At 49.3% G+C, this 24,557-nt stretch overlaps 2 protein-coding genes, 1 long non-coding RNA gene and 2 pseudogenes across 3 annotated transcripts; 4 read left to right on the top strand and 1 right to left on the bottom strand.

Moving 5' to 3' along the window:
* The first annotated feature begins 589 nt into the window (after positions 1 to 589).
* LOC136530583 (UDP-glycosyltransferase 92A1-like) lies at positions 590 to 2,569 on the top strand (annotated as a pseudogene).
* A 475-nt stretch (positions 2,570 to 3,044) lies between these two features.
* Positions 3,045 to 11,835, top strand: LOC136530584 (UDP-glycosyltransferase 92A1-like; annotated as a pseudogene).
* Positions 5,419 to 7,083, top strand: LOC136530587 (pentatricopeptide repeat-containing protein At4g14850-like). Its single transcript, XM_066523307.1, has one exon. The coding sequence runs from the start codon at positions 5,419 to 5,421 to the stop codon at positions 7,081 to 7,083; it is 1,665 nt and encodes a 554-aa protein (XP_066379404.1).
* A 995-nt stretch (positions 11,836 to 12,830) lies between the features above and the next one.
* Positions 12,831 to 15,307, bottom strand: LOC136530586 (uncharacterized). Its single transcript, XM_066523306.1, has 2 exons — positions 14,944 to 15,307; positions 12,831 to 13,411 (listed from the first exon to the last, which is right to left on the bottom strand). Exons 1-2 carry the CDS (start codon positions 15,305 to 15,307, stop codon positions 12,831 to 12,833), a joined length of 945 nt encoding a protein of 314 aa, XP_066379403.1.
* Positions 15,307 to 16,043, top strand: LOC136530585 (uncharacterized). Its single transcript, XR_010777817.1, has 2 exons — positions 15,307 to 15,444; positions 15,643 to 16,043. It is a non-coding gene; the product is annotated as an uncharacterized lncRNA (long non-coding RNA).
* Positions 16,044 to 24,557: the final 8,514 nt, after the last annotated feature.

Genomic DNA, 24,557 nt, shown 5'->3' with positions numbered 1-24,557 from the left:
CATCAACTTTTTAACTTCTTGATTAGTACCATACATTCCAATGAAAATATATCTTAGGAGGTTCGCTGTCCCGTCAGATGGTTGACACATGCACGGAGTATTAAATATAGATTAATAACGAAACTAAATTTACAGATTGAGATTAATTTGGGAGACGAATTTATTAAACCTAATTAATCCATGATTTGACAACGTGGTGCTACAGTAAAATGTGCTAATGATGAATTAATTAGGCTTAATAAATTCGTCTCGCAGATTACTGACGGATTCTGTAATTTGTTTTTTTATTAGTATCTGAACGTCCCATACAACACTCCACGTGACATCCGATATGACACCTCTTAAACTTTAACACCTAAACTTTAACCCCTACGTTCAAACACCCCCTTAAAACTATGACAAAAGCGCGCGCACACCATCTATAAAACATGGTTTGTAATAATCGTAAAGTATCATCATTATTCTATTCCCTCGCGGAACATGAGTCTTCCGTGTTAGGCCCCGTTCACTTCTTTGGGAATGAAGCTCAGGAAGAATTCCGACCGAAATCATTACTTTAATTTATATAAGCCCCACTGGCCGGATTGATTCCTGGCGTCAAAACGACTTAACCGAACGAGCCCTTAGTTTGTCTAAAAGCAGACGAGAACGTGGAACGTTGTTTGCATTGCTCTCCAGTCTCCAGGCAGATGGTCACCAACCATGCCCAGCGACGTACGCATGCACGTCATCCTCGTCCCGTTCCCGGCGCAGGGCCACTTCGCCGCGTTCCTCTCCCTCGCGGCGCGCCTCCACGCCGCGCTGCCCACGGCGGCCATCACGCTCGTGTCCACCCCGCGCAACGTGGTCGCGCTCCGCGCAAGCTCCTCCTCCGCGGCGGCGGCGGGGGCGCCGTTCCTCAGGTTTCACGCGCTGCCCTTCGCGCCAGAGGAGCACGGCCTGCCGGCGGGGGCCGAGTCCGCCGACACCGTCCACGTCCGCCACTTCCTCGCGCTTTTCCAGTCTACCGAGTCGCCCGCGCTCCAAGCCGCCTTCGACGCCTTCCTGGCCGGCGTCTGCGTCGACGCTGCTGAAGAAGAACCGGTCGTCGTCGTCGCTGACCCCTTCCAGGCGTGGACGACCGCCGCCGCGGGCCGGCGCGGAGCAGGCCACGCGTTCTTCGACTCCTGCGGCGCGTTCGGCAGCGTGGTGTACCACTCGCTCTGGAACCACCTCCCGCACCGGCGCGCGCCCGGAGGCGAGGCGGAGGCGTTCTGCCTGCCGGACCACCCGGAGGTCACGGTCCACCGCTCGCAGCTCCCGGCGCACCTCCTCCTCGCCGACGGCACGGACCCGTGGTCCGCCTTTCATCGCCGGCAGATAGCTCTCGGGTACGGCACCGACGCCGTGCTCATCAACACCGCGGAGGAGTTGGAGCCGGCCGGGCTGCGCATGCTCCGGCGAACCATGGGCGTGCCTGTCTTGCCCATCGGCCCGCTTATCCGCCTCCCGACACAGCACACCAGCCACCGCGACAGCGTCATGCGGTGGCTGGACGCCCGTGAGAAGTTGAATTTGTCGGTTCTGTACATCTCGTTCGGCTCCCAGAATAGCTTACGGCCAGACCAAATGATGGAACTGGCCGCGGCGCTCGAGCTCACCGGCCGGCCATTCCTCTGGGCCATCCGGCCGCCCGTCGGGCTCGGCGACGACACCGAAACGTTCGGATTGGACAAGTGGCTGCCGGAAGGGTTCGAGGAGAGGGTGCGCTCCAACGACACGGGTCTCCTGGTCCGCGGGTGGGCGCCGCAGCTGAGCATCCTGGCGCACGCGTCGACCGGCGCGTTCCTGAGCCACTGCGGGTGGAACTCGGTGCTGGAGAGCGTGGCGCACGGCGTGCCCATCATCGGGTGGCCGCTGCAAGGGGACCAGTTCTTCAACTGCGAGATGCTGGAGCGGGAGTGGGGCGCCTGCGTCGAGGTGGCGAGGGGCAACGCCGAGGGCTCGTCGTCGGTGGTCGAGCGGCAGCGGCTGGCGGAGGTCCAGGAGACGGTGATGGGGGACACCGCGAAAGGGGCTGAGAGATGAGGCGGCGCGTGAAGGAGATTCAGGAGCTGATCGGCAGCACCCAAGAGAATGGCGGTGCTTCCTCCGCGGAAGCGTTAAAGAACTGTTCACCGCGATGCTGCATGCTACAGATGCTGCTGCCTTGGAGTGCTGATGCCGGTGCGGGCTCGGTGCTACTGTGCCACATGCCAGCTGAGTTCTGCTCGTACCATTGCAAGCAGCTGATTTTGGACATCCTTCAGGCTTCATGTACTATGGATTATATTAATGATGGATGATGGTATTTACTCATGCCACTACCGTTTCCCTGTAATCATTTTCCTCTAAATTCGGACGGATCAGAGTTGCTTGCTGCAGGACTGTCGCAAAGCAGGCAGGTGCAATGGTCACCTTCTCATATGAGCACCGAGAAAATTCAGATTGAGGAGACAAACTCATGTTTGCTTGCACTTGCATTGCAGGCCTAAAACTTCTCTCTCCAATTTACAGATGCAACTACTTGGATCATCGGACTACGTGAGGGCACCTACAGTGGTTGGTGGGTCGACCCATCAGGGCCACGTACACCAGCTTCGAGTCGACCCTCTCATCCTCCAGTGTTGTCGACTCATCGTGATCTGATTGCGAATAAAAAACCCCTTGGCTTTTGGACCCGGCCCACTCGCACGACTTGGTTGAAGTCTCCGTCCCCTTCATCCCCCCGTCTCCTTTCCGCATCATTCTTCACGAGCAGGCAACGGCGGCGCATCCAGATCTCGGCCATTCGGCGACAGCATCAGGCGCACCTCACCTCTCCGCATCGCCTCCTCCCTCTGCCTCAGTCGACTCCAGCGGCCAAGCACCCGCCGTACGAGGTTGGCTCCGAGCTCGGCGCGCGGGGGACCCGTCCGCGGCGGCGCGGCGAGGCGCAGACTGCAAGCAGAGGGCTGCTTCAAGGAGCAGCTGGATGTCGCGGTCGGCTGCGTACATGGAGGTCGAGGCTCCGCCCGCCGCTGTCGCAGGAGGACACTTCCACTCGTCGGCGTCGAGGTGAGGTGCCCCGTCGATCTGTTACGGTTTTGGTGGGCGGGCATCGATCTGTTAAATTCGATTTATGCGTGCATTCCAACGTTTGACTTATACACTATGAATCTTGGATTTTCTGTTTCTTTTCCAAAATGATTTATCCGATCTGAAAGTTGGGTACAGAAAAAAAAATGGATCATGGAAACTAAATGGGGCAGTACCACTTATTTTCCATCTTATGAGCAATGCGTACACAATAAGATTGAAAAGATAAATTGGGATTACAACAACAAAAAAAAAACACTAGAGAAAAATGTGCTACACGAACATAGATTATTCTAAGACAGACTAGTCTGTATCCTGATCTTGTGTACTTCCAAATCTTTGCCATATATGCTCTGTCAAGTCAGCCTTCAGGCGACGATGCATAGACCTGTCATGAATAGCTGTGTTTATCTCGAGCATCGTAGCAAACTCGTTAATGGGCCCGTGACGATAATTGACCAAGGCAGTGGAGTTTGTCTGATCATAGTTGTGATCATTGCAAGCCCCATAAAAATCCCTTTCATCCTCTATGATCATGTTGTGCAATATAATGCAAGCATACATGATCTGAGAAAGTGCTTCCCTAGTCCACATACGAGTTGGGTTACGTACAATAGCAAAACGAGCTTGTAAGACACCAAATACACATTCCACATCTTTTCTCACTTTCACCTGTTTGATGGCAGAAACTTTATCCTTATCACTTAAAGCCTCAGGTAATGATTTCACAAATGTCACCCACTCAGGATAAATTCCATCTGTTAGGTAATAGCCCATGTTGTACTTATTGCCATTAACCATAAACTGAACTTCTGGAGCTCTCCCTTGCAACACTTCTGTGAATATTGTTGATTGATTCAACACATTAATATCATTGTTTGATCCTGCAGCACCAAAAAAGGCATGCCATATCCAGAGGTCATGGGAAGCAACGGCTTCTATTATGACGGTGGCCGCTCCTCGCCTTCTCTGTAAGAGTGCTTCTCTGCTTATCTGGTGAGTAAAATGAGTACTGAGACAGTACACTATTGTACATTGCACATGGTTGGAATTGGTGATTGATTGATTGTGAAATGTGAATCAGTAGTTGGTAGACGGTAGAGACTAGAGACGAAGGTTTTCATATGCCTAAAATTGGCGATTGAGAGATTGGTGGAAATGTGACCTGTTTACAGGCATAATTCTTTGCGCCCTGGCGGCCGCCGCGCCACCTGCAGCCCGCCCCTTCGCCGCCGCGGCTGATCGTGCCCTCGCTGTCGACCTAGCGCTCGCAAACGGGTACTAGTGGACCCTGACACTGACGGGGTCCGCAGGCGCCTGCTGCCTCGCCTCGGTGTCTCCTCCTCCTCCCGGCGCTGGCTGGGCATCCGCCGCCTCGTCCCTCTCTTCTCGATGCTGGTGATGTTCGGGGGCGGTGCAGGCCCCATGTGGACGCGCAAAACGGTGCGAAAAAGGACTGTAGGCGTGGGCGTCCGGACGCCCCGTCCATCCGGACGTCCAGGCACTAGCAAGCCCGATTTAGCAAGCTAAATCTGAGTTTATGTGTGTGTGTCATAAGCATGTGGGTTGTATTCTAACTTTTACAATCTCACAAATAGATGTGCATGATGATAACCACTTGTTTAAACTGTAGTTAAATTTTTTCATATGTGATTATATTTATTATAATATATAGTATTTATGGGCCTTGAGATTTATATATCTTTATCGTTTATGTTTATGAGCCTGTTAAGTCTTTATAAAACCCAATACAAATAGGGCGACCTTATTAGGCCTCCAAAATTTTAGAGCCCATACGAGCCTCACATAGCACTGAGCAGTGAAGAGTTTGTTTTGTTTTTTTTTCCTCGAAAAACGCAGGAGAGCTGCACTTTAGTATATTAAGAAGAAGACCCTAAACTACACCTACACACTTCTGACCTAACCCTGATCATGATTATATACGAGTTAGAATACATTTCTTGCAATGATACCAAGTTCAATTCTTATAGCGAACGAGCCAGATGGCTCAGTGGTGAGAGTTGTTTAGCGGAGGCCCCATAGCCTGGGTTCGAGCCCCGCTCGGCATAGGCTTCGCATCGGGGTTTTTTCCCCATTTTATTTGCAGTCTCAAGTAGAAATGTTTCACAACGGTCCGGGTGATAAGTACTTCTTAACCACAGTGTGTGTCAGATACTATAACTTGTACTTCCAGAGAAAAAAAATTCAATTCTTATATATTGGGTTCGGTGGCCTAAAATCCTCTGCCAAAGTTTTTTTTGAACTGCCAAAGTTAAGTACACGCGGGGTCTCTCTCACTGCCATTTCAATTCCAGCCCACGCATGGGAAAGCTCCGGAGCCAGAACACAGGCCCGCCGGCAGCCGCCGCCTCCCTCCGCTTCGCCGCGCTCCTCAAGTCGTGCGGCCGCACCGGTGACATCCGCCGCGGCCGCGCCCTCCATGCGCGCCTCTTGCTCACCGGCGCAGCTGCCACGTCCACCTTCCTCGCCAACCACCTCATCACCATGTACTCCCACTGCGCCAACGCGGCCTCTGCCGTCCGCGTGTTCGGCGTCTTACCCCGCCCCAACCTCGTCTCCTGGACGACGCTCATCTCGGGTCTCGTCCAGAACTCCATGCACCACGACGCGCTCGCCGCCTTCGCCGCCATGCGCCGCGTGCACGTCGCCCCCACGCAGTTCGCGCTCTCCAGCGCCGCGCGCGCCGCGGCCGCACTCTCCGCCCCGCGCCCCGGCGCGCAGCTGCACTGCATCGGCATCAGGCTTGGCTTTGACACTGAGCTCTTCGTCGCGAGCAACCTTGCGGACATGTACTCCAAGTGCGGGCTCCTTGACGAGGCGTGCAGGGTATTTGAACAAATGCCTCACAGGGATGTCGTCACGTGGACTACCATGATCGACGGCTATGCAAAGAACGGGAGCCTCGAGGCCGCTATTCTGGCTTTCCGGGATATGAAATGTGAGGGGCTGGTTGGAGCTGACCAGCATGTCTTCTGCAGTGCGTTGAGTGCATCAGGAGGGCTCAAGGATGGATGGTTTGGTCGAAGCCTGCATTGTTGTATAATTAAGGCTGGGTTTGAACTGGAAACTGTTGTGAGGAATGCGCTATTGGACATGTATGCTAAGTCTGGGGATTTGGAGAGTGCCTCTCGTGTGGTGAAGATTGATCCTGGAGGTTGGAATGTTGTGTTAGGCACCTCACTGATTGACGGTTACATTGAGGCTGATCGTATTGAGGAGGCTCTTGAGACGTATACTGAGTTGGGGAGGCAAGGTGTCGAGCCCAATGAATTCACTTTCACGAGCATGATTAAGGGCTGTGCCATGCAAGATCTGCTCGAACAAGGTGCTCAGCTGCATGCTCAAGTCATCAAGACAAGTTTGATCAGTGACTCATTTGTTGGTTCCACCCTTGTGTATATGTATGGAAAATGTGGCCTCATAAGTTTGTCCCTTCAGTTATTTAATGAGATTGGATACCACACTGAGGCCGCCTGGAATGCGGTTATAAATGTATATGCACAGCACGGTCATGGTTGGGGGGCAATCCAAGCTTTTGACAGGATGACTGCAAGTGGTATCAGGCCAAATCACATTACATTTGTCTGCCTCCTGACTGCATGCAGTCATGCTGGATTAGTGGACGAAGGACTGGAATATTTTTACTCTATGAAGGATGCACATGGTATTGAGCCTAAAGAGGAGCATTATTCATGTATCATTGATATGTATGGTCGAGCTGGGAGACTAGATGAAGCAGAAAAATTCATAAGTGAGATGCCTATCAAACCCAATGCGTATGGTTGGTGCTCCTTGCTTGGAGCATGCCGGATGCGAGGAAACAAGGAGCTGGGAGAGGTTGCTGCGCAGAATCTTATGAAGCTTGATCCCGATAACACCGGTATTCATGTATCCCTTTCTGGGATATACGCATCATTGGGCCAATGGGAGGATGTGAAATCAGTCAGGAAGTTGATTGAAGGATAGCAGTATTAAAAAACTGCCCGGTTTTAGCTAGGTCAATGCTAACAAGAAAACACATGTGTTTGGATCTGAGGTTTGGTAACACCCGAGCAGATACACAAAATTGTAAGACATAATCTGTTGCTGATCTCTCTCTCTTGCTGCAGCAGAGTGTATATTTCAAGTGTATGTTTCAAATATTTGATCTGTTTCATATGTATATTGCAAGTATTTCATTTGGATGTTGCAAAAGTAGATCTGGATGTTGCATATATATATGCAAATGTTTTAGCTGTTTTCATATTTATGTTGTAAGTGTTTCATCTGGATATTTGCATATGTTCGCAATGGCTACACACACGTTTTCAAGTTTTCTTTGGTGTTTTTTAAGTGTTTCAAACGTACGTTGCAAGTGTTTCAGTTATTTTTGAAGCTTATGTTGCAGTGTTCCTGGTTGGTGGAAAGCTGTATTACTTGAAAACTACCTCTATCATCAATAAGGCAAGGCTAGTAGCATGACACAGTGCAGATCAGCCTTTTAATATTTGTGCCATCTTTCCTGTACACACCTACATGATAAAATAGGACATTCTTTTGAATTGATCCCCTTTTATGTAGGTTTTTCACTTCTCAAGCTTCGTTGCTACATAAAAGACAATGAAATTGTAATTTTGGAGCTGGAATGGCAAAACTTTAGTCCTGCACTTTTAGCCTTTTGTTTTGCCATGGGGATCCAAACAGGTGGATTAAAAGTGAACAAATGAGGAGAACTAAAGTTTAGTCCATTTGCTCCTCAAGGGGTCCTAAACTGGGGTAAAAATGCCTTGGAGGGTGCAGTGGACACCTAATACCCCCAACCCACCCACCCCAAACCACCCCCGCTTCTATTCGCATCTCAGGCTCGCAGCGCGCCGCCCCACGCCTCCTGTTCGCCTGTGCACCGCCCCGCGCTTCCTACTCGCAATGCGCCCAAGCAGCGCTCGCCCACACGGAGCTCGCCCTCCCAGCACCGTGCGCCACGGTAGCAAGAGGTCCCTGCGCTACTTCGCACCGCGCCCCGGAGATCCCTGCGCTCTCCACACCGCGCCCTATAGATCCCTGCGGTGGCGGCGGATCTCGTACGGCAGCGGCAAGCCGGACCTGAGCTCGAGCGAGGCTCCTCTTCTTCCTCAACTGTGTCCCCTCCTCTTCTCCTCTTTGTAGGCAAATTGGTCATTGTAGGGTGAAAGACTAAAGTTTAGCACAGAGATCCAAACACCCCATTAGGGATTAAACTTTAGTTCCTTTAGTTCAAGGACTAAACTTTGTCCTTGAACTAGTGATCCAAACAGTCCCATACTGTGCCACACGTTCACACTGTGGAGCATTGTTGCACCAATGGTGGACGTCAGAAGTGCAAAGATTTTTGTGCCTCGGTTGGGCGTTGTTGCATGAACTTTGAAACAACTTGTTGGTCTACATTTGTGTGCTTTTTGCAGGTACTGGGAAGACGGGCATGTGCAGGACAATAATGACTTTAAGGATTGGCTTGATAAAAAAAAGGGTAATTATGAGTTATGTTGTAATTTCACTTGTGAATACTTTATGTTGATATTGGAGGATTAATTCAGGTGCTATGTGCATATTACTAATTTACAGGGTATCCTTACTATCTAGAGATTAGCAATGGGGAAACTAAGCCTGGGCAAAATACCCGATACCCATTACCCATACCCGAATTACCCGAACCCGGACCTGAATTACCCGAACCCGAGGTACCCGATTCTAAATTCGGATAGCGATTTTGATTACCCGAAATTAGTTTGGGTAATTCGGGTAATATCCCCCGGTACTCAAACTACCTGAACTACCTAAAGATTTATTTTGTCTTTGTATTCATCATGTGTTGTTAGCTGAACCATTTAACTTATCACTTTATTAGAATATAATTCTCTCTATTTGAATGAGTGACTGTAATATATTATTCTCTACAAATTGCTATTGAAATTCTATACAAATTGCTGCTGAAATTATGTATAGATCGCTACTGAAATTTAGTGTAGTTTGTTGTTTTCTGTAAATTTGGGTATATCGGGTAATACCCGAACCCGAATTATCGGGTACCCGAATTTGCGGGTAGTGTTTTTTCAGGGGTAATATCGGGTAGCAATTTTTATTACCCGAATTTTGAATTACCCGAATTACCCGACCCGAAAAAATCGGGTAACCCGAACGCCCAGGCCTGGGGGAAACACATGACTGGAGTGTTGAATTGCCAAGTTTGAAGATGTGGCCGCTACACTCTCCCATTGCTATGTTTTGTCAAATAATGTAATTTATGTCCCTGCACAAAGGAACGTTAATTGAGTTTCTTTATTAGTTGATTGCATGTTTGGGAACAATAGGTATGTACATATTGCCTATGAATGATTCTTCTATGATGATTACGTGTTAAGCTAATGGTAAATAGAAGAGAAGTATAACTAATGAGACTGTGATCGACGTTATGGCATTATTGATTATATATAAGCCACATTTCGAAGGTAGAAATGGAGTGTCTTCATGTATTTAAATTTAAACTTCTCTTATTTGTATCTTGTATCAAAGAAAAATATGTCAAATAATTGAGAGAGGAGCCTCAAAGAGCTCGAATCTTTTAGAAATTGTACGCCTCGATGCTACATGTAGTTCTTTTTTGTGACATTGGTAGACTTCTAGTTCGTCTGCTACCTTAATGACTTTTGACTCTGGTTATGGATATATCTCTAAATCTCTCCTACACAGGAATGATCCGAAGCACTTTATAAAGGCGGGTATAGGAAATCAACATAACTTAAGCCCTGTTTGTATTGATTAGGACTAGTTAGTCCGGACTAGGACTAGGACTAATTGTTAGTTGGCTAACAGTTAGCTAGCTACAAATTAGTCCTGTGTTGTATTGATCCTAGGACTAATGTATAATATTATTTCCACGCAAATACTATTGTTTGACTTTTTCGAGATTGGTTGCCCCTGTTAGACCCAATTAGCTATGTTTTGCCAACTAGTGGATTAACGACTAGTTGGGGGCTTAGCTAAAGATTAGCTCACCCATTAACTCAGATCCTTATGGACTAACTAGTTTTTAATATATTAAGTGCATAAGTTCATATTAAGAAGGGGAGCATTATGGAGAATGAATGATCCCCTGGTCCTATTGCCAGATTCATTGAGAAAATGGCAAGCTACCAAATATGACTCATAGCTACCAGTGAGGCAACGCATCTTCGTTCGCTTCCGACATCATGTAATAGCTGACAATTAAACTCTATCAATACAATCCTGTCCTCGCTACTTCTTGTCACGTTGGGACTGCCCTGATAGCTCGAGAGTGACCTTGCAGCTGGATTGCGTCCAGTCGTTGTGCGGCTTACGGTACTAGGTACTAGCGTTGATGGCTAACCAAGCGAACAGTACTGCTCAACAACACCTTCCTGGCTCCAAGTCTACCGAGTCGCCCGCGCTCCAAGCCGCCTTCGACGCCTTCCTGGCCGGCGTCTGCGTCGACGCTGCTGAAGAAGAACCGGTCATCGTTGTCGCTGACCCCTTCCAGGCGTGGACGACCGCCGCCGCGGGCCGGCGCGGAGCAGGCCACGCGTTCTTCGACTCCTGCGGCGCGTTCGGCAGCGTGGTGTACCACTCGCTCTGGAACCACCTCCCGCACCGGCGCGCGCCCGGAGGCGAGACGGAGGCGTTCTGCCAGCCGGACCACCCGGAGGTCACGGTCCACCGCTCGCAGCTCCCGGCGCACCTCCTCCTCGCCGACGGCACGGACCCGTGGTCCGCCTTTCATCGCCGGCAGATAGCGCTCGGGTACGGCACCAACGCCGTGCTCATCAACACCGCGGAGGAGTTGGAGCCGGCCGGGCTGCGCATGCTCCGGCGAACCTTGGGCGTGCCTGTCTTGCCCATCGGCCCGCTTATCCGCCTCCCGACACAGCACACCAGCCACCGCGACAGCGTCATGCGGTGGCTGGACAGCGTCATGCGGTTCGGCTCCCAGAATAGCTTACGGCCAGACCAAATGATGGAACTGGCCGCGGCGCTCGAGCTCACCGGCCGGCCATTCCTCTGGGCCATCCGGCCGCCCATCGGGCTCGGCGACGACACCGAAACGTTCGGATTGGACAAGTGGCTGCCGGAAGGGTTCGAGGAGAGGGTGCGCTCCAACGACACGGGTCTCCTGGTCCGCGGGTGGGCGCCGCAGCTGAGCATCCTGGCGCACGCGTCGACCGGCGCGTTCCTGAGCCACTGTGGGTGGAACTCGGTGCTGGAGAGCGTGGCGCACGGCGTGCCCATCATCGGGTGGCCGCTGCAAGGGGACCAGTTCTTCAACTGCGAGATGCTGGAGCGGGAGTGGGGCGCCTGCGTCGAGGTGGCGAGGGGCAACGCCGAGGGCTCGTCGTCGGTGGTCGAACGGCAGCGGCTGGCGGAGGTCCTGGAGACGGTGATGGGGGACACCGCCAAAGGGGCTGAGATGAGGCGGCGCGTGAAGGAGATTCAGGAGCTGATCGGCAGCACCCAAGAGAATGGCGGTGCTTCCTCCGCGGAAGCGTTAAAGAACTGTTCACCGCGATGCTGCATGCTACAGATGCTGCTGCCTTGGAGTGCTGATGCCGGTGCGGGCTCGGTGCTACTGTGCCACATGCCAGCTGAGTTCTGCTCGTACCATTGCAAGCAGCTGATTTTGGACATCCTTCAGGCTTCATGTACTATGGATTATATTAATGATGGATGATGGTATTTACTCATGCCACTACCGTTTGCCTGTAATCATTTTCCTCTAAATTCGGACGGATCAGAGTTGCTTGCTGCAGGACTGTCGCAAAGAAGGCAGGTGCAATGGTCACCTTCTCATATGAGCACCGAGAAAATTCAGATTGAGGAGACAAACTCATGTTTGCTTGCACTTGCATTGCAGGCCTAAAACTTCTCTCTCCAATTTACAGATGCAACTACTTGGATCATCGGACTACGTGAGGGCACCTACACCCATCAGGGCCACGTACACCAGCTTCGAGTCTTGTCGACTCATCGTGATCTGATTGCGAATAAAAAACCCCTTGGCTTTTGGACCCGGCCCACTCGCACGACTTGGTTGAAGTCTCCTTTCCGCATCATTCTTCACGAGCAGGCAACGGCGGCGCATCCAGATCTCGGCCATTCAACGACAGCATCAGGCGCACCTCACCTCTCCGCATCGCCTCCTCCCTCTGCCTCAGTCGACTCCAGCGGCCAGGCACCCGCCGTACGAGGTTGGCTCCGAGCTCGGCGCGCGGGGGACCCGTCCGCTGCGGCGCGGCGAGGCGCGGACTGCAAGCAGAGGGCTGCTTCAAGGAGCAGCTGGATGTCGCGGTCGGCTGCGTACATGGAGGTCGAGGCTCCGCCCGCCGCTGTCGCAGGAGGACAATTCCACTCGTCCGCGTCGAGGTGAGCTGCCCCGTCGATCTGTTACGGTTTTGGTGGGCGGGCATCGATCTGTTAAATTCGATTTATGCGTGCATTCCAACGTTTGACTTATACACTACGAATCTTGGATTTTCTGTTTCTTTTCCAAAATGATTTATCCGATCTGAAAGTTGGGTACAGAAAAAAATGGATCATTGAAACTAAATGGGGCAGTACCACTTATTTTCCATCTTATGAGCAATGCGTACACAATAAGATTGAAAAGATAAATTGGGATTACAACAACAACAAAAAAAAACCTAGAGAAAAATGTGCTACACGAACATAGATTATTCTAAGACAGACTAGTCTGTATCCTGATCTTGTGTACTTCCAAATCTTTGCCATATATGCTCTGTCAAGTCAGCCTTCAGGCGACGATGCATAGACCTGTCATGAATAGCTGTGTTTATCTCGAGCATCGTAGCAAACTCGTTAATGGGCCCGTGACGATAATTGACCAAGGCAGTGGAGTTTGTCTGATCATAGTTGTGATCATTGCAAGCCCCATAAGAATCCCTTTCATCCTCTATGATCATGTTGTGCAATATAATGCAAGCATACATGATCTGAGAAAGTGTTTCCCTAGTCCACATACGAGCTGGGTTACTTACAATAGCAAAACGAGCTTGTAAGACACCAAATACACATTCCACATCTTTCCTCACTTTCGCCTGTTTGATGGCAAAAACTTTATCCTTATCACTAAAAGCCTCTGGTAATGATTTCACAAATGTCACCCACTCAGGATAAATTCCATCTGTTAGGTAATAGCCCATGTTGTACTCATTGCCATTAACCATAAACTGAACTTCTGGAGCTCTCCCTTGCAACACTTCTGTGAATATTGTTGATTGATTCAACACATTAATATCATTGTTTGATCCTGCAGTACTAAAAAAGGCATGCCATATCCAGAGGTCATGGGAAGCAACGGCTTCTAGCATGACGGTGGCCTTTTGTTCAGCACTAAAATTTGCAGTATCGACAGTGACTAGCTTTAGGTATTTGTTCAATTTCTTGTCCCTTGTCTTCTCTTCATTTGCTGCAGTTTGCTTAGTGTCGGTGTTTCGGACCGGCGGACCCTCAACCAACTAGTAAATTTGTACTGCGTGTGCCCAATCCTGGATGGTGATGCAAAGAGACACAAGGTTTATACTGGTTCGGGCAATGGGTGCCCTACGTCCAGTCTGAGAGTTCGATCTTTTATTCCTTGCACCGAAATGCTCGTAGTAGGGGGTTACAAGCGGGGCGAGAGAGGGAGCTAGTCCCAGGTCTCTGCGTGGAGTGGCGTGGGTTACTTGAGACGTTGATCTCAAGCAGCGGGGAAGCTCGTGTGTTCGTCCGTGTGTTTATGCGTGAGTTTGTCGCGTGGGCGTTGGCCTAATCGTAAACGTCCGCCCCCCCAGAAACGGCCCTGGTCCCTCCCTTTTATAGTTGAAGGGGGGGACATGGGTGATACATGCGCTAGCTATTCGGCGTCGTGCGAACGGAGGCAGCATGTCCGAGCCCTGTAGCCTGTTACTGTGGCGGCGTGGTCGATGGAGTGGTCCCGTTCTTGAAGTACTGGGGCGACGTGCCGGTCACATCCGACCCTGTACGTCGTGGGAGCTCCAGTGTTAGCTTGAAACGGGGCGTGGCGGTCGACGCGCCGGTCACCGTGTGTTGACTGCGTGAGAAGCCGAGACTCAGTTGGTGCCGAGGCCGAGACATCGTGGGAGGCTCGGCGGGCGCGAATCCCGAGGTTGCCGAGACCCTGAAGTATACTGCCGAGGCTCAGGGGGAGCAGTTGGTCCCGTGCGTTGATTCCGAGGCTATGGTGACCCGGACTTGACTCCCCACGCCGCGTTGTTCCTGGGGCAGGGGTTAGGTGGCGCAGTGTAGTGCGGGCGCTGATCGTGGGCACAGCACCAGAGCACAGTGGCCGGTAACCCCTGCCCCGTCCTGTCCTGGATGGTGTGGCGTTGATGCGACCTCCCGTCTCGTCGGCCGCTCCGCAGTGTCGAGCCGTCGTCCGGCTGATATCGCGGGAGTGGTTGGCGCATTAATGGGACGTGACGCTCGGTCGGGGATACTGGTTGAGGCAGAAGCGACGGGTTGTTGCCGAGCCGGCCTCGAGCGATACGGAGAATCGGCATCTCGTCTGAGGCTTTACGCGCGGGGCCTCGGGCGAGACGGAGAATTGGTTCCCCGTCCGAGGCCTCCCGTGCGAGGCGGAGATTTGGCAGGCCGTCGAGGCCTTCTGTGCGAGGCCTCGAGCGAGGCGGAGAGCCGGTGGGCTCGGACGAGGCCAGGGGTTAACCAACGGTTTGCCTTTTGGCTTTGTCTTAAACGGGGTCTAGGCGATATTTTCGGTATACGCTCAGGGTACCCCGTTTTATGATACCCAACACTTAGCAATGGCTTTAGAATGCTCACTTATTGCTTCAGCCATTTTTTCAATTGCTTGTAACTTCTTCAGCTGGAAATCATTGAAAGAGTTCACTATATCATTTGACAGGGAGCCTTCTGAACAATGTGATGATACTTTCCCTTTCCCTTTTCTTTGTGCTTTTGCTGCCTTCTGGCCAATAGGGCGACGATGTACTTCAGCACTAGCTTCGTCTGTATCTTGATTTGAAGAAGAGGTGTAAGCTCGAGATGCATTTAACTTTGTCCTTTTATTCTCTATTGATGGGTACACTCTCTCCCATTTAGGCTGCCCCTTCACTTCTCTCCACCAATATTCCAATAGGAATGGCTTGTCTGAATTTTCATTGCTGAAAACTGCATGAGCTCTCATCATTATTTGATCATCTGATTCACCACTAGCATGTGCATTTTTCATTCTATTCCAACAATGATTGAACTTCATCACTATAGGATGATATCTATTCCAGTGATTTTTCAACACGGACGCTGACCTTCGCTCTTCTTTAGGTGAATGCTTGTTGTATTCTTTGGCGACATCTTTCCAGTAGTGATTATATTTCTTGTCAACGCCTTGTATTGGATCATTGGAGTTGTTGAGCCATGCACGTACTTGCCTTAGGTTCATAGGCTTACTCCACAATCTACGCCCAGATTTTTTATTTTCTTCCTCTAGTCTGCTCTCACTTTGCGCTTGATTGATTACAGGAACCCCATGTGATGGCTGTGGAACAGAAATGGGAGACTCAGATTCATCAGCACGTGAACCACTACCACCAATGCCTCCAAACAAGCCACCTGATCCAACCGGAGATGATGGATCACAGGCCATAGCAGCTCTGAAACTTCCTTGCTGGAACTGCATCAAACCTTCATGGTAAGGAGTACCATGGTAGCTTGATGTTCCACGAAACTGTTGAAATCCTAGTTGAACCACAAAAGGATTGAAATGATGTGGATAATGGGATGGAATGGGTCTATATGGTGGTGGTCGAAAATCATGGTCGAAATGAGGTGGAGGGAAATTTGGATATTGCTGGTTGTAGCCACTTTGTGGCCCTTGAAATTCTGGGCTTGAGGTTGAAGAGTTCAACAAATTTGTGAAGCCACCAGTAGAAGATGGGTCCATGCTTGTGTTCTCTCAAATGGAGAGGAGAGTTTATTTGTATATCTGTTTGTGTAATGAACAACGGCTAGCTAGTTGGGTTGAGCAAGCGCGTGTTTAGTTGGGTGGAAGTTGGAAATTTGGTTACTGTAGCACTTTCGTTTTTATTTGGCAAATAGTGTTAAATCATGGACTAATTAGGCTCAAAACGTTCGTCTCGCAATTTTCAACCAAACTGTGCAATTAGTTTTTTTTATCTACATTTAATGCTTCATGCATGTATCGCAAGATTCGATGTGATGGCTACTGTAGCACTTTTTTTTTTTTTGGAAAGCCTTAACGGTTGGGTGGTTGGCAGGTTGGCCGTTGTACTGTATCAAAAATATTTGTTTATTCTCCATGAATCGGCTCAAGATTTTGAATCGGTTCCTGACATCTTCCATGAGCCGGTGGTACTCCAGTGGTGATGAGTCGACTCATGGGCTGCCACCTCAGCTCATGAGTCGGTTTTCCACGGGCCACTGGAGAAGCCCTGAAGGCACGCTGATTGGTTTTCAGTTTCTGGCCTGGCCAGGCCGGGGATAAAAAGTCTCCTTGAGAGCATCTCCAGCCTCTCGATACAACTCCCCTAATAAGATGGTATTAGGGTGGTCTAATATTATTTTTTAAACTATTAGGAGAGATGCTGCAGTAGACCATCAATAATCTCCCCTAGTATGAGGGACCAATCTGTCAGTTTATTTATTTTCCTTGTTTTTCCCTTTTTCTTTTCTCTCCCCTAGTTCATCCTCTCCCGCATCGGGACTTTGTGATATGCGCCGCCGCCGAACCACGCCGCGGAAGCGAGTCCGCCACGCCGTCGGCAGCTTGCCTAGGGCCAGCCGCCGATGGATGATGGGCCGGCGACGTCACGGGATCTCTCCCACGCCACCATTACCACACAGCGCCGCCCACCGCTCGGCCGCTCCCCAGCACGAAGCTCGAAGGCGACCACGCAACGCCTCCTCCCCACCGCCACGTAAGCGGGTGGCGACATCTCCGGCCTAGGTCTTTCAGCTGTACTAAGGACATATCTTTCAGCTGTACTTCGAGTTGAACCAAGACTTAATGTGTCATGTTGAAGGACATATCTTTCAGCTGTACTTCGAGCATACCACAACAGTATGTTAAATATTCTAGTCACTTTCTCGATGTCATAGTCTTTTCATAGTAACTTGTGATAGTATGACTAATCTATGTCTTTTTGTTTAGGAGGTACTGTTAGACTGCCATATTATGGGCTGTATCTTGGGTCATTAGCATTGTTGTATGGGCTATAACGCCCTGGGCTTGGGCTGAGTGCGCCTGTAGGCGCCCCTTGGGGTTTTATGGTAGATGATCTTGGTTTAGGCAAGGATCACTGTTGATTGGGTGTTTTTATAAACCCTTGACAATCCTTGCCTATATATATTGTATTCATTTAGTACCTCCATAATCAATCTACTGAGTTTTTCCAAGCCACCTCTTCTCTCATGGTATCACGAGTCTGGGTATTCACCCCGATTCCACCTCCGCTGCCCTAGCGCGCCTTCCCCCTTGGCTGCGCTCCTCCCACCCATCTGCGTCGGCTTCCCCTGCTGTGCTGCGATGCCTGGGACTCCTCCCCCCTCTCCCAAATCGGTAGCCGCTGCCGCCTCCAAGGCTGCCGCCCCCACGTCGCCGCAATATCCAGCCTGGACTTCGATGCCTAGGCCAAGGCTGCCACTGCCGCCAAAGCCGCCAATGCGAAGCCGCTGCGTGCCTACGCGCAGCCAATCGGAAAGCTGAGCGCGATGCCGCCCTCGCGCGCGCCGCCGCTGCTGAGAAGGAAGCCTATGCCACCACTCTGGAGCGCGACGCCGCCACCGCCCGTGCTCGTGACGCCCTGGCATGCGCCGAGCGGGAACGTGCCGCCACTGGCGCTCCCGTGGACGGGGACGGTGAGGACTTCCTCTCCGATCATGCCTCCGACCACAACGACAACACCGATCTACATCAAACCCTCCTTCTGCACAAGGCTGCTGCAATCGCCAACCTCCACTCCCGGGCAGTAGCGGTCCAGAACATCCGCAACCTTGTCACGGTTGTTCTCGACCTCAACACCGGCAACTTCAATCGGTGGCGCGATCAGGTCCTCCTCATCGTTGGGAAGTATTCTCTTCAACATCATGTCCTGCAGGACTTACCGGCGCCTGGTTTCCCTGACTGGCAGCGCATGGATTGTGTTGTCAAGTCATGGATCCTTTGCACCATCTCCGACAACCTCGTCGCGATGATCTCAACGCGTAACTCCACTGCCCACGACACTTGGCGCGCCGTGGAGTCCTAGTTCTTCAACAATCGCGAGACACGCGCCCTCCTCGACGCCAAGCTCCGCAACTGCGTTCAAGGTGATCTGTCCATCACTGATTACTGTAAGGAGCTCAAGCGCATGGTAGACAAGCTTGGTGACTTAGGTGAAGTCATCACTGACCGCACCCTCGTCCTCAACCTCATTCGCGGTTTGAATGAGCGCTTCAAGACCGTCGGCATGCATCTCCGACGAGGGCGCTCCTTCCCCACATTTCTAGATGTGAAGGCTGGCCTCCTCCTGGAGGAGCTGACGATGGAGAACATGTCATCGTCTTAATCGACAGCGCTTGCCGCTTCCACCACTACGTTAGCCCCGTTGCGCCCTCCTACTGTTCAGCAGCCTATAGCCTCCAGCGTAGGCTTCAGGGTGGCTCTGCTCCATCCAAGAACCACCACAAAAAACATGGTGACCGGCGCGACGACGCTGGTGGCAACCCGATACCCAGTGGTACGTAGCCAGGTGCCTAGTCCAGCGCGCCCTCTGGTGGACAGTTTAAGCCTGGCAGCTCCGGCTCCAGAGGCGCGCCATGGCTCTCCTTCTACTGCCCGTGGATCAGGGCCATCCAAATGTGGCCTGGACCACAGCCTGGGCAGCGGCCTCCACTTGCGTCACTGCTCGGCATGCCTCAGCACGCTCTGCTAGCCAGCAGACTCTTCAATAGCATGCTGTGCCCACCCCAGTTATGGAAAACACCGGGTCCTAGACTGCACCACCCCCCGACTACTACCAACCGCTCGTCGGGCTTCCTACATGGGATCAGCCATCTCTGGCCTCGACATTCAGCACCATGACGCTGTAGCAGCCACAAAACAACAATGACTGGTACTTTGATTCAGGTGCAACCTCTCACATGTCCTCACATTCTGATTCACTTTCACATACTACTTCTTCACGGTATCCTACTCCATCGTCCATTGTTGTCGGTAACGGATCCTTACTCCCCGTTACATCCACTGGTTGTATAGTTATTTCACCGTCTTTACGTCTTAATAATGTGCTGGTTTCCCAACTTATTAAGAACCTAATTTCTGTTCGCCAGTTCACTATAGATAACAATTGTTCTATTGAGTTTGACCCGACTGGGTGTTCTATGAAGGATCTTCTATCTTGAAACGTGATCATCAGGTGCAATAGTTCCAGACCGTTGTACCCTCTCCGGCTACCAGCTACTCACTCCTTGGTCGCCGCCACCGAGTCTTCACTTTGGCATCACCGCCTCGATCATCCTAGACATGAGACCCTCTCCAAGCTTGCATCGAGTCTTCCTACTTGTCATCATGATACTACTACTGTTTGTCATGCATGTCAATTAGGTTGTCATGTGCGTCTTCCATTTCATTTGTCAACTTCTCAAGCGTCCAATAACTTTGATCTGATACATTGTGATCTATGGACATCACCTGTTCTTAGTGTCTCAGGCTATAAATATTACTTGGTTATTCTTGATGATTGTTCACATTATTTATGGACGTTTGCTCTGAAGTTGAAATCTGACGCTTTTCCAACACACGCTCACTTTTTTGCCCTTGTGTCCACCACCTTCAAGGTAGTTTAGTGCGACAACGGTCGTGAGTTTGACAACTCTAGCTCCTGCACGTTCTTCCTTACCCATGGTGTTCGCCTCCGCATGTCATGCCCATACACTTCCTCCTAGAACGGTAAGGCCAAGCGTATCATTCGTTCCATTAACAATGTGATTCACTCCCTACTGTTCCAGGCTTCCCTACCACCCTCATTCTAGGTCGAAGCTATGCAGACAACCACATATATCATTAACATCTTGCCCACCAAAACACTGAGCTCGTCTACCCCGCACTTCGCCCTCTTCGGCATAGCGCCCTCCTACGATCACCTACGTGTTTTGATAAACCACAAGCTTCTGAGTAAATTGAGGATATATGAGAATATATGGATCAAAGACTCAGTTGTAATCTTATCAGTGTTCTGGTTCCTGCAATACCGGACACGTCCGGAAAACTTAGAACAGAACCACTGCCTTTCTGTCCCTGGCCATACCGGACACGTCTAGTAGTAATATCGGGCACGTCCGGCAGGTGCAGAACAGACACAATTAATTTGCTACTTGTGATTCTTTGTTTAGCTTTATTATTTATTGTATACTAGCATCTCAACAAATAAATCACTCTACTAGATAGCGATCAAAAGCATCATATGGCAAAGTAGAATTCCTTTTAATTGAATCTAAATAGCCACTTTTATTATTTCATAAATGTACCTATTTGTGAACTATAGAACACGAAATGAACAAGGTGGCTATCCTAAAAGGTTTAGGTACTTGTTACCAATGGTGAGGATGAAATATATGATATGTTCATTGAATTATCTTCGGGTCAACCATATAAGGGATTATGATAAGAATTGGTTGATAGATTGAGTGAATATTATCAAATTGCTTGCTCAACCACCCCAAAGTTTTCATCTCATCATCAAGTACCTACATCATTAACCTAAGCATACTTTGGTACCCAACTCTTGTTGGATCCTTTTGAGTTAGTCAACAAGTGCTTAGGCACCCAAATGGCTCTAGCACTAGTTTGTGGTGAACACACCACCTTGCTAGTGCTCACTCCATTTGTGGTCTTCCTAAGCTTATCATTATAAACATATGTGTTTGGCTTAGGAGCATTACCATTTGGGCATTCATAGCTTAGATGCCCCTTTCTTCTACAAGCATAGCATATGTGGCCTTTGTTTGCTCTATGCTTGCTTTGCTTGTATGGACATCTATCAACCTTATGGCCCATCTCATTGCATCCATAGCATCTTCTTGTTGCAACTTGGTATTCCTTTCTTGCCTCTTTGTACATTGGGCATTTCTTGGTAGGATGCCCCAATTTCTTGCTCATGAGACAAGCACTTTGTCCATCACTCTTCATTTGCTTGGCCTCCTTGGTAGAAGCCTTTTGATTGGCGGCTTCAACCTTGTTGGCCCAACTCTTGTGTGGACACATAGCCCACTCATGTCCATACAATCTACAACCATAGCACATCCTTTTTCCATGTTTCTTGCTCTTGGTTGTGTTGGACATGCTTGAGATGTGATTCTTTTGTTGGTCTTTGGAGGAAGCAAGGTTTGAACCCTTCTCAAGCTTCTTCACCATGTTATCACGGTTATCTTGAGAAGGTTGTGCTTTCTCCTTACCCTTTAACCGAATCACATCTTTCTTTAACCTTTGCACTTCTTCTTTGAGCTCTATGTTTTCTCTAAGATTTAGCTCAATTGAAGATTGGCTTGTTTGAGGAGCACATTCATTAGTACAAGAAATATTTAATTGAGATGGTGTACTAGTGAGTGAATGTGTAAGAGGTTGAGAAAATTTTACCGAGGTGATGATAACCTCATGAGCTACCTCAAGCATGAAGCTTGATTCTACTACTTCCTCATGAGAGCACTTTAGATGAACATAGTTTGCTTGTAGCACATTATACTTGCTTGATAGTTCATCTAGCCTTGCCTTGAGCTCCAAGTTTTCCTTCTCTAGTTGTGAAACACTAGAAGAGGATTTAGTAACTAAAGCATGCTCAATTGACAATTTTTTATACCTTTCACTTAGAGCCTTTAGTTCTTCCATCTTGGAGATGAGAAACAATTCTTGCTTTTGAAGTGATTGCTCTTGCTTCTCAATCTCTTCTTCAAGCTCATCATTCTTTTCAACTATCTTCATGATGATGAACTTGTCTTTGCGATTGAGATGATCAAGGTTGTAGTTGTCTTCAACTTCAACATGACTCTCATCTTGATCATCTACCTGTGCTTTCTCCTTTTCTTGATTTTCTTGTTAACCTTCTTCTTGCTTTTCTTGGCCATGAGACACAAGTGATGAGTATCATGAGATACTAAGGTTGACTCATCACTTGGTCGCCACCAGGCTTGAGCATCGTTGCAAACAGCTGCTTACTGGTCTGCTGCCTCAGCCATACTAGACACGTCTGGTAGGCATACCGGACACGTCCAGTACATGCAGGCAGATAGCAGGTCATGCGCTGCTTGCACTTCTTTCTCTAGCTCGGCACCCTTGAGGTCTTGTGAGGCTTCTTTGCCGCATGAAGACACAATGGACATACTTTCCATTGACTCGATCTCAAGTGCATCATCACATTTAGATTTTCCATATAAATCAAAAAGTCTAGTCCAAATGAGATGAGCACTCTCCGAAGGTGGTTGTCCATTGAAGATTGCCTCATCTTGAACCTCTATACTCAATGTACTCAAAATGACATTAATAGCTTGAGCATTGAGTTGCACGCATATCTCTTCCTCTTTTGACAAATTTTTGTAGTTGCTCCAATCAACTATAGAAAGAGGTATGCTTGCATCCATAATATGCTCAACAAGAGGACTAATATCTCTAAAAACATTGAGTACATGTGTTGACCAAGTTAGAAAGTTTGAACCATCATTTTGGAGAAGCACCGGCTCCAACTCGATAGGCGTCGACATCCTTTTCTCACGGCGGTGAAGCTTTAGGTGAGAACCTCGCTCTGATACCAATTGAAAGGACCTAGGATGCCGCCTAGAGGGGGTGAATAGGCGTTTCTGAAAATTAACACCTTTAAATATGGAAATAATTAGTAAAGGGAGTTTCCAAATTGGAAACTCCAAAAGAGTAATACCGCCCCTAACAAGTTAGCCACAGAGTATATAAGGTATAAATAATGTATCTAGAAGCTATAACCCTGCAACACAAAGTTAGAACTAAAAATAAATATTTTCAGCACAGAGCTCTAATACCGGACGTGTCCGGTATGAATACCGGACGTGTCTGGTATGCACGGTTTTTGCAGAACAGCCCCGAACTTGCTCCTTTAGATTTCTATCTTCAAACCTGGCTGCAGGTACCTACTAGAGATATCAATATACACAGAGAACCTGCACAAGAGCTAGAGCAACACAAATATCAAATGAAATACAAATTGAGACACGATATTTGTTTTACCGAAGTTCAGACTCATTTGAGTCCTACTCTCCATTGAGGGGGCTGCGGGCAACCCAGCAAAGGTCAGCCCTAGAGGGTACCACAAAGGTCACTCTAGCCGGTGTCTTTTCCAACTCATTTTTCTCCTTCCACTAGATGATTCTGAGGCGGCGGAATCGACCGTTACAAACTTTCCGTGGCACACCTGGGTGCTCTTCGGTGACGCCTAACCGTCTTGGACCGAAGAGTCCAAGAGTAACAAATGCGAATCACGAGATTGACAATATGCACAAGTGCTCAAGTGGTGGCTTGCTCTCTTTTTCAAATTCTCTCTTAACCCACAAATGGATTTTGCAATTTGTATCACACACTCACTAAGAGAGGGTTTAGGAGAGTTGGCAAGGCTAAAAAACATGTGTGTATGTCAGCAAAATCAGCAGCCTCCAAAGTTGGAGGCTTGGGAGTATTTATAGCCCCAATGAAAAACTAGCCGTTTTATAGCCGTTGCAATACCGGACACGTCCAGTATGACTTATACTGCGCCAACAGTAACTAAGTTACAGTGAAGTTGTGAGGCATCGGAACTCCCAATGAATGCTGGGACTCCCGAGCGTCGGAACTCCTGGCCCTCAGCAAATTTGGAAAACATGTAATTGAGTTAAAGTTAGTGAGGTGTCGGAACTCCCGACGCATGTCGGAACTCCTGACTGTCGGAACTCCTAACTCACGTCGGAACTCCTGACCCTCAAGGCTTTTGAAAAATAGCCGTTGGCTTCTGGTCAGGCATACCGGACACATCTGGTATGAATACCGAACACGTCCGGTATGACCTAGACAGTGAACCCTCCAAGTCAGTTAAAGTGCGAGACGTCGGAACTCCCAACCCATGCCGGGACTCCCGACCATCGAAACTCCCGACTTACGTCGGAACTCCCAACGAACCAACCCGAGAACAGAAATTTTATAGCTGCTAGACAAATACTGGACACGTCCGGTATTGCCAGATTAGCAAGAAATCAGTTAGCTCTTTTGTCTCTCAAATACTTAAAACTCACATGGGTTGGCTTGAGCACTTATGAAACATTATCTATCAACATGATGCATCCCTCTTAATAGTACGGCATACCTATTAATCTCAAGATCAAAGAAAAAAATGAATTTATATCACTTGAGTTGATCTCTTTTGAATTGATGCCGTCCCTTCCAATCT

This window comes from Miscanthus floridulus, unplaced genomic scaffold (genome assembly GCF_019320115.1).
Source record: "Miscanthus floridulus cultivar M001 unplaced genomic scaffold, ASM1932011v1 fs_159_2_3, whole genome shotgun sequence".
Taxonomy (NCBI): domain Eukaryota; kingdom Viridiplantae; phylum Streptophyta; class Magnoliopsida; order Poales; family Poaceae; genus Miscanthus; species Miscanthus floridulus.
This window is presented reverse-complemented; position numbering and strand designations above follow the sequence as displayed.

Excerpts from the sequence above, each read along its gene's own strand:
- LOC136530587 (XM_066523307.1), top strand. The coding sequence starts at position 5,419 with ATGGGAAAGCTCCGGAGCCAGAACACAGGCCCGCCGGCAGCCGCCGCC.
- LOC136530586 (XM_066523306.1), bottom strand. The coding sequence starts at position 15,307 with ATGAGAGCTCATGCAGTTTTCAGCAATGAAAATTCAGACAAGCCATTC. Across the intron at positions 13,412-14,943 it reads AAAAATGGCTGAAGCAATAA|GATCAAACAATGATATTAAT; the intron begins GTGAGCATTCTA and ends TTAGTACTGCAG.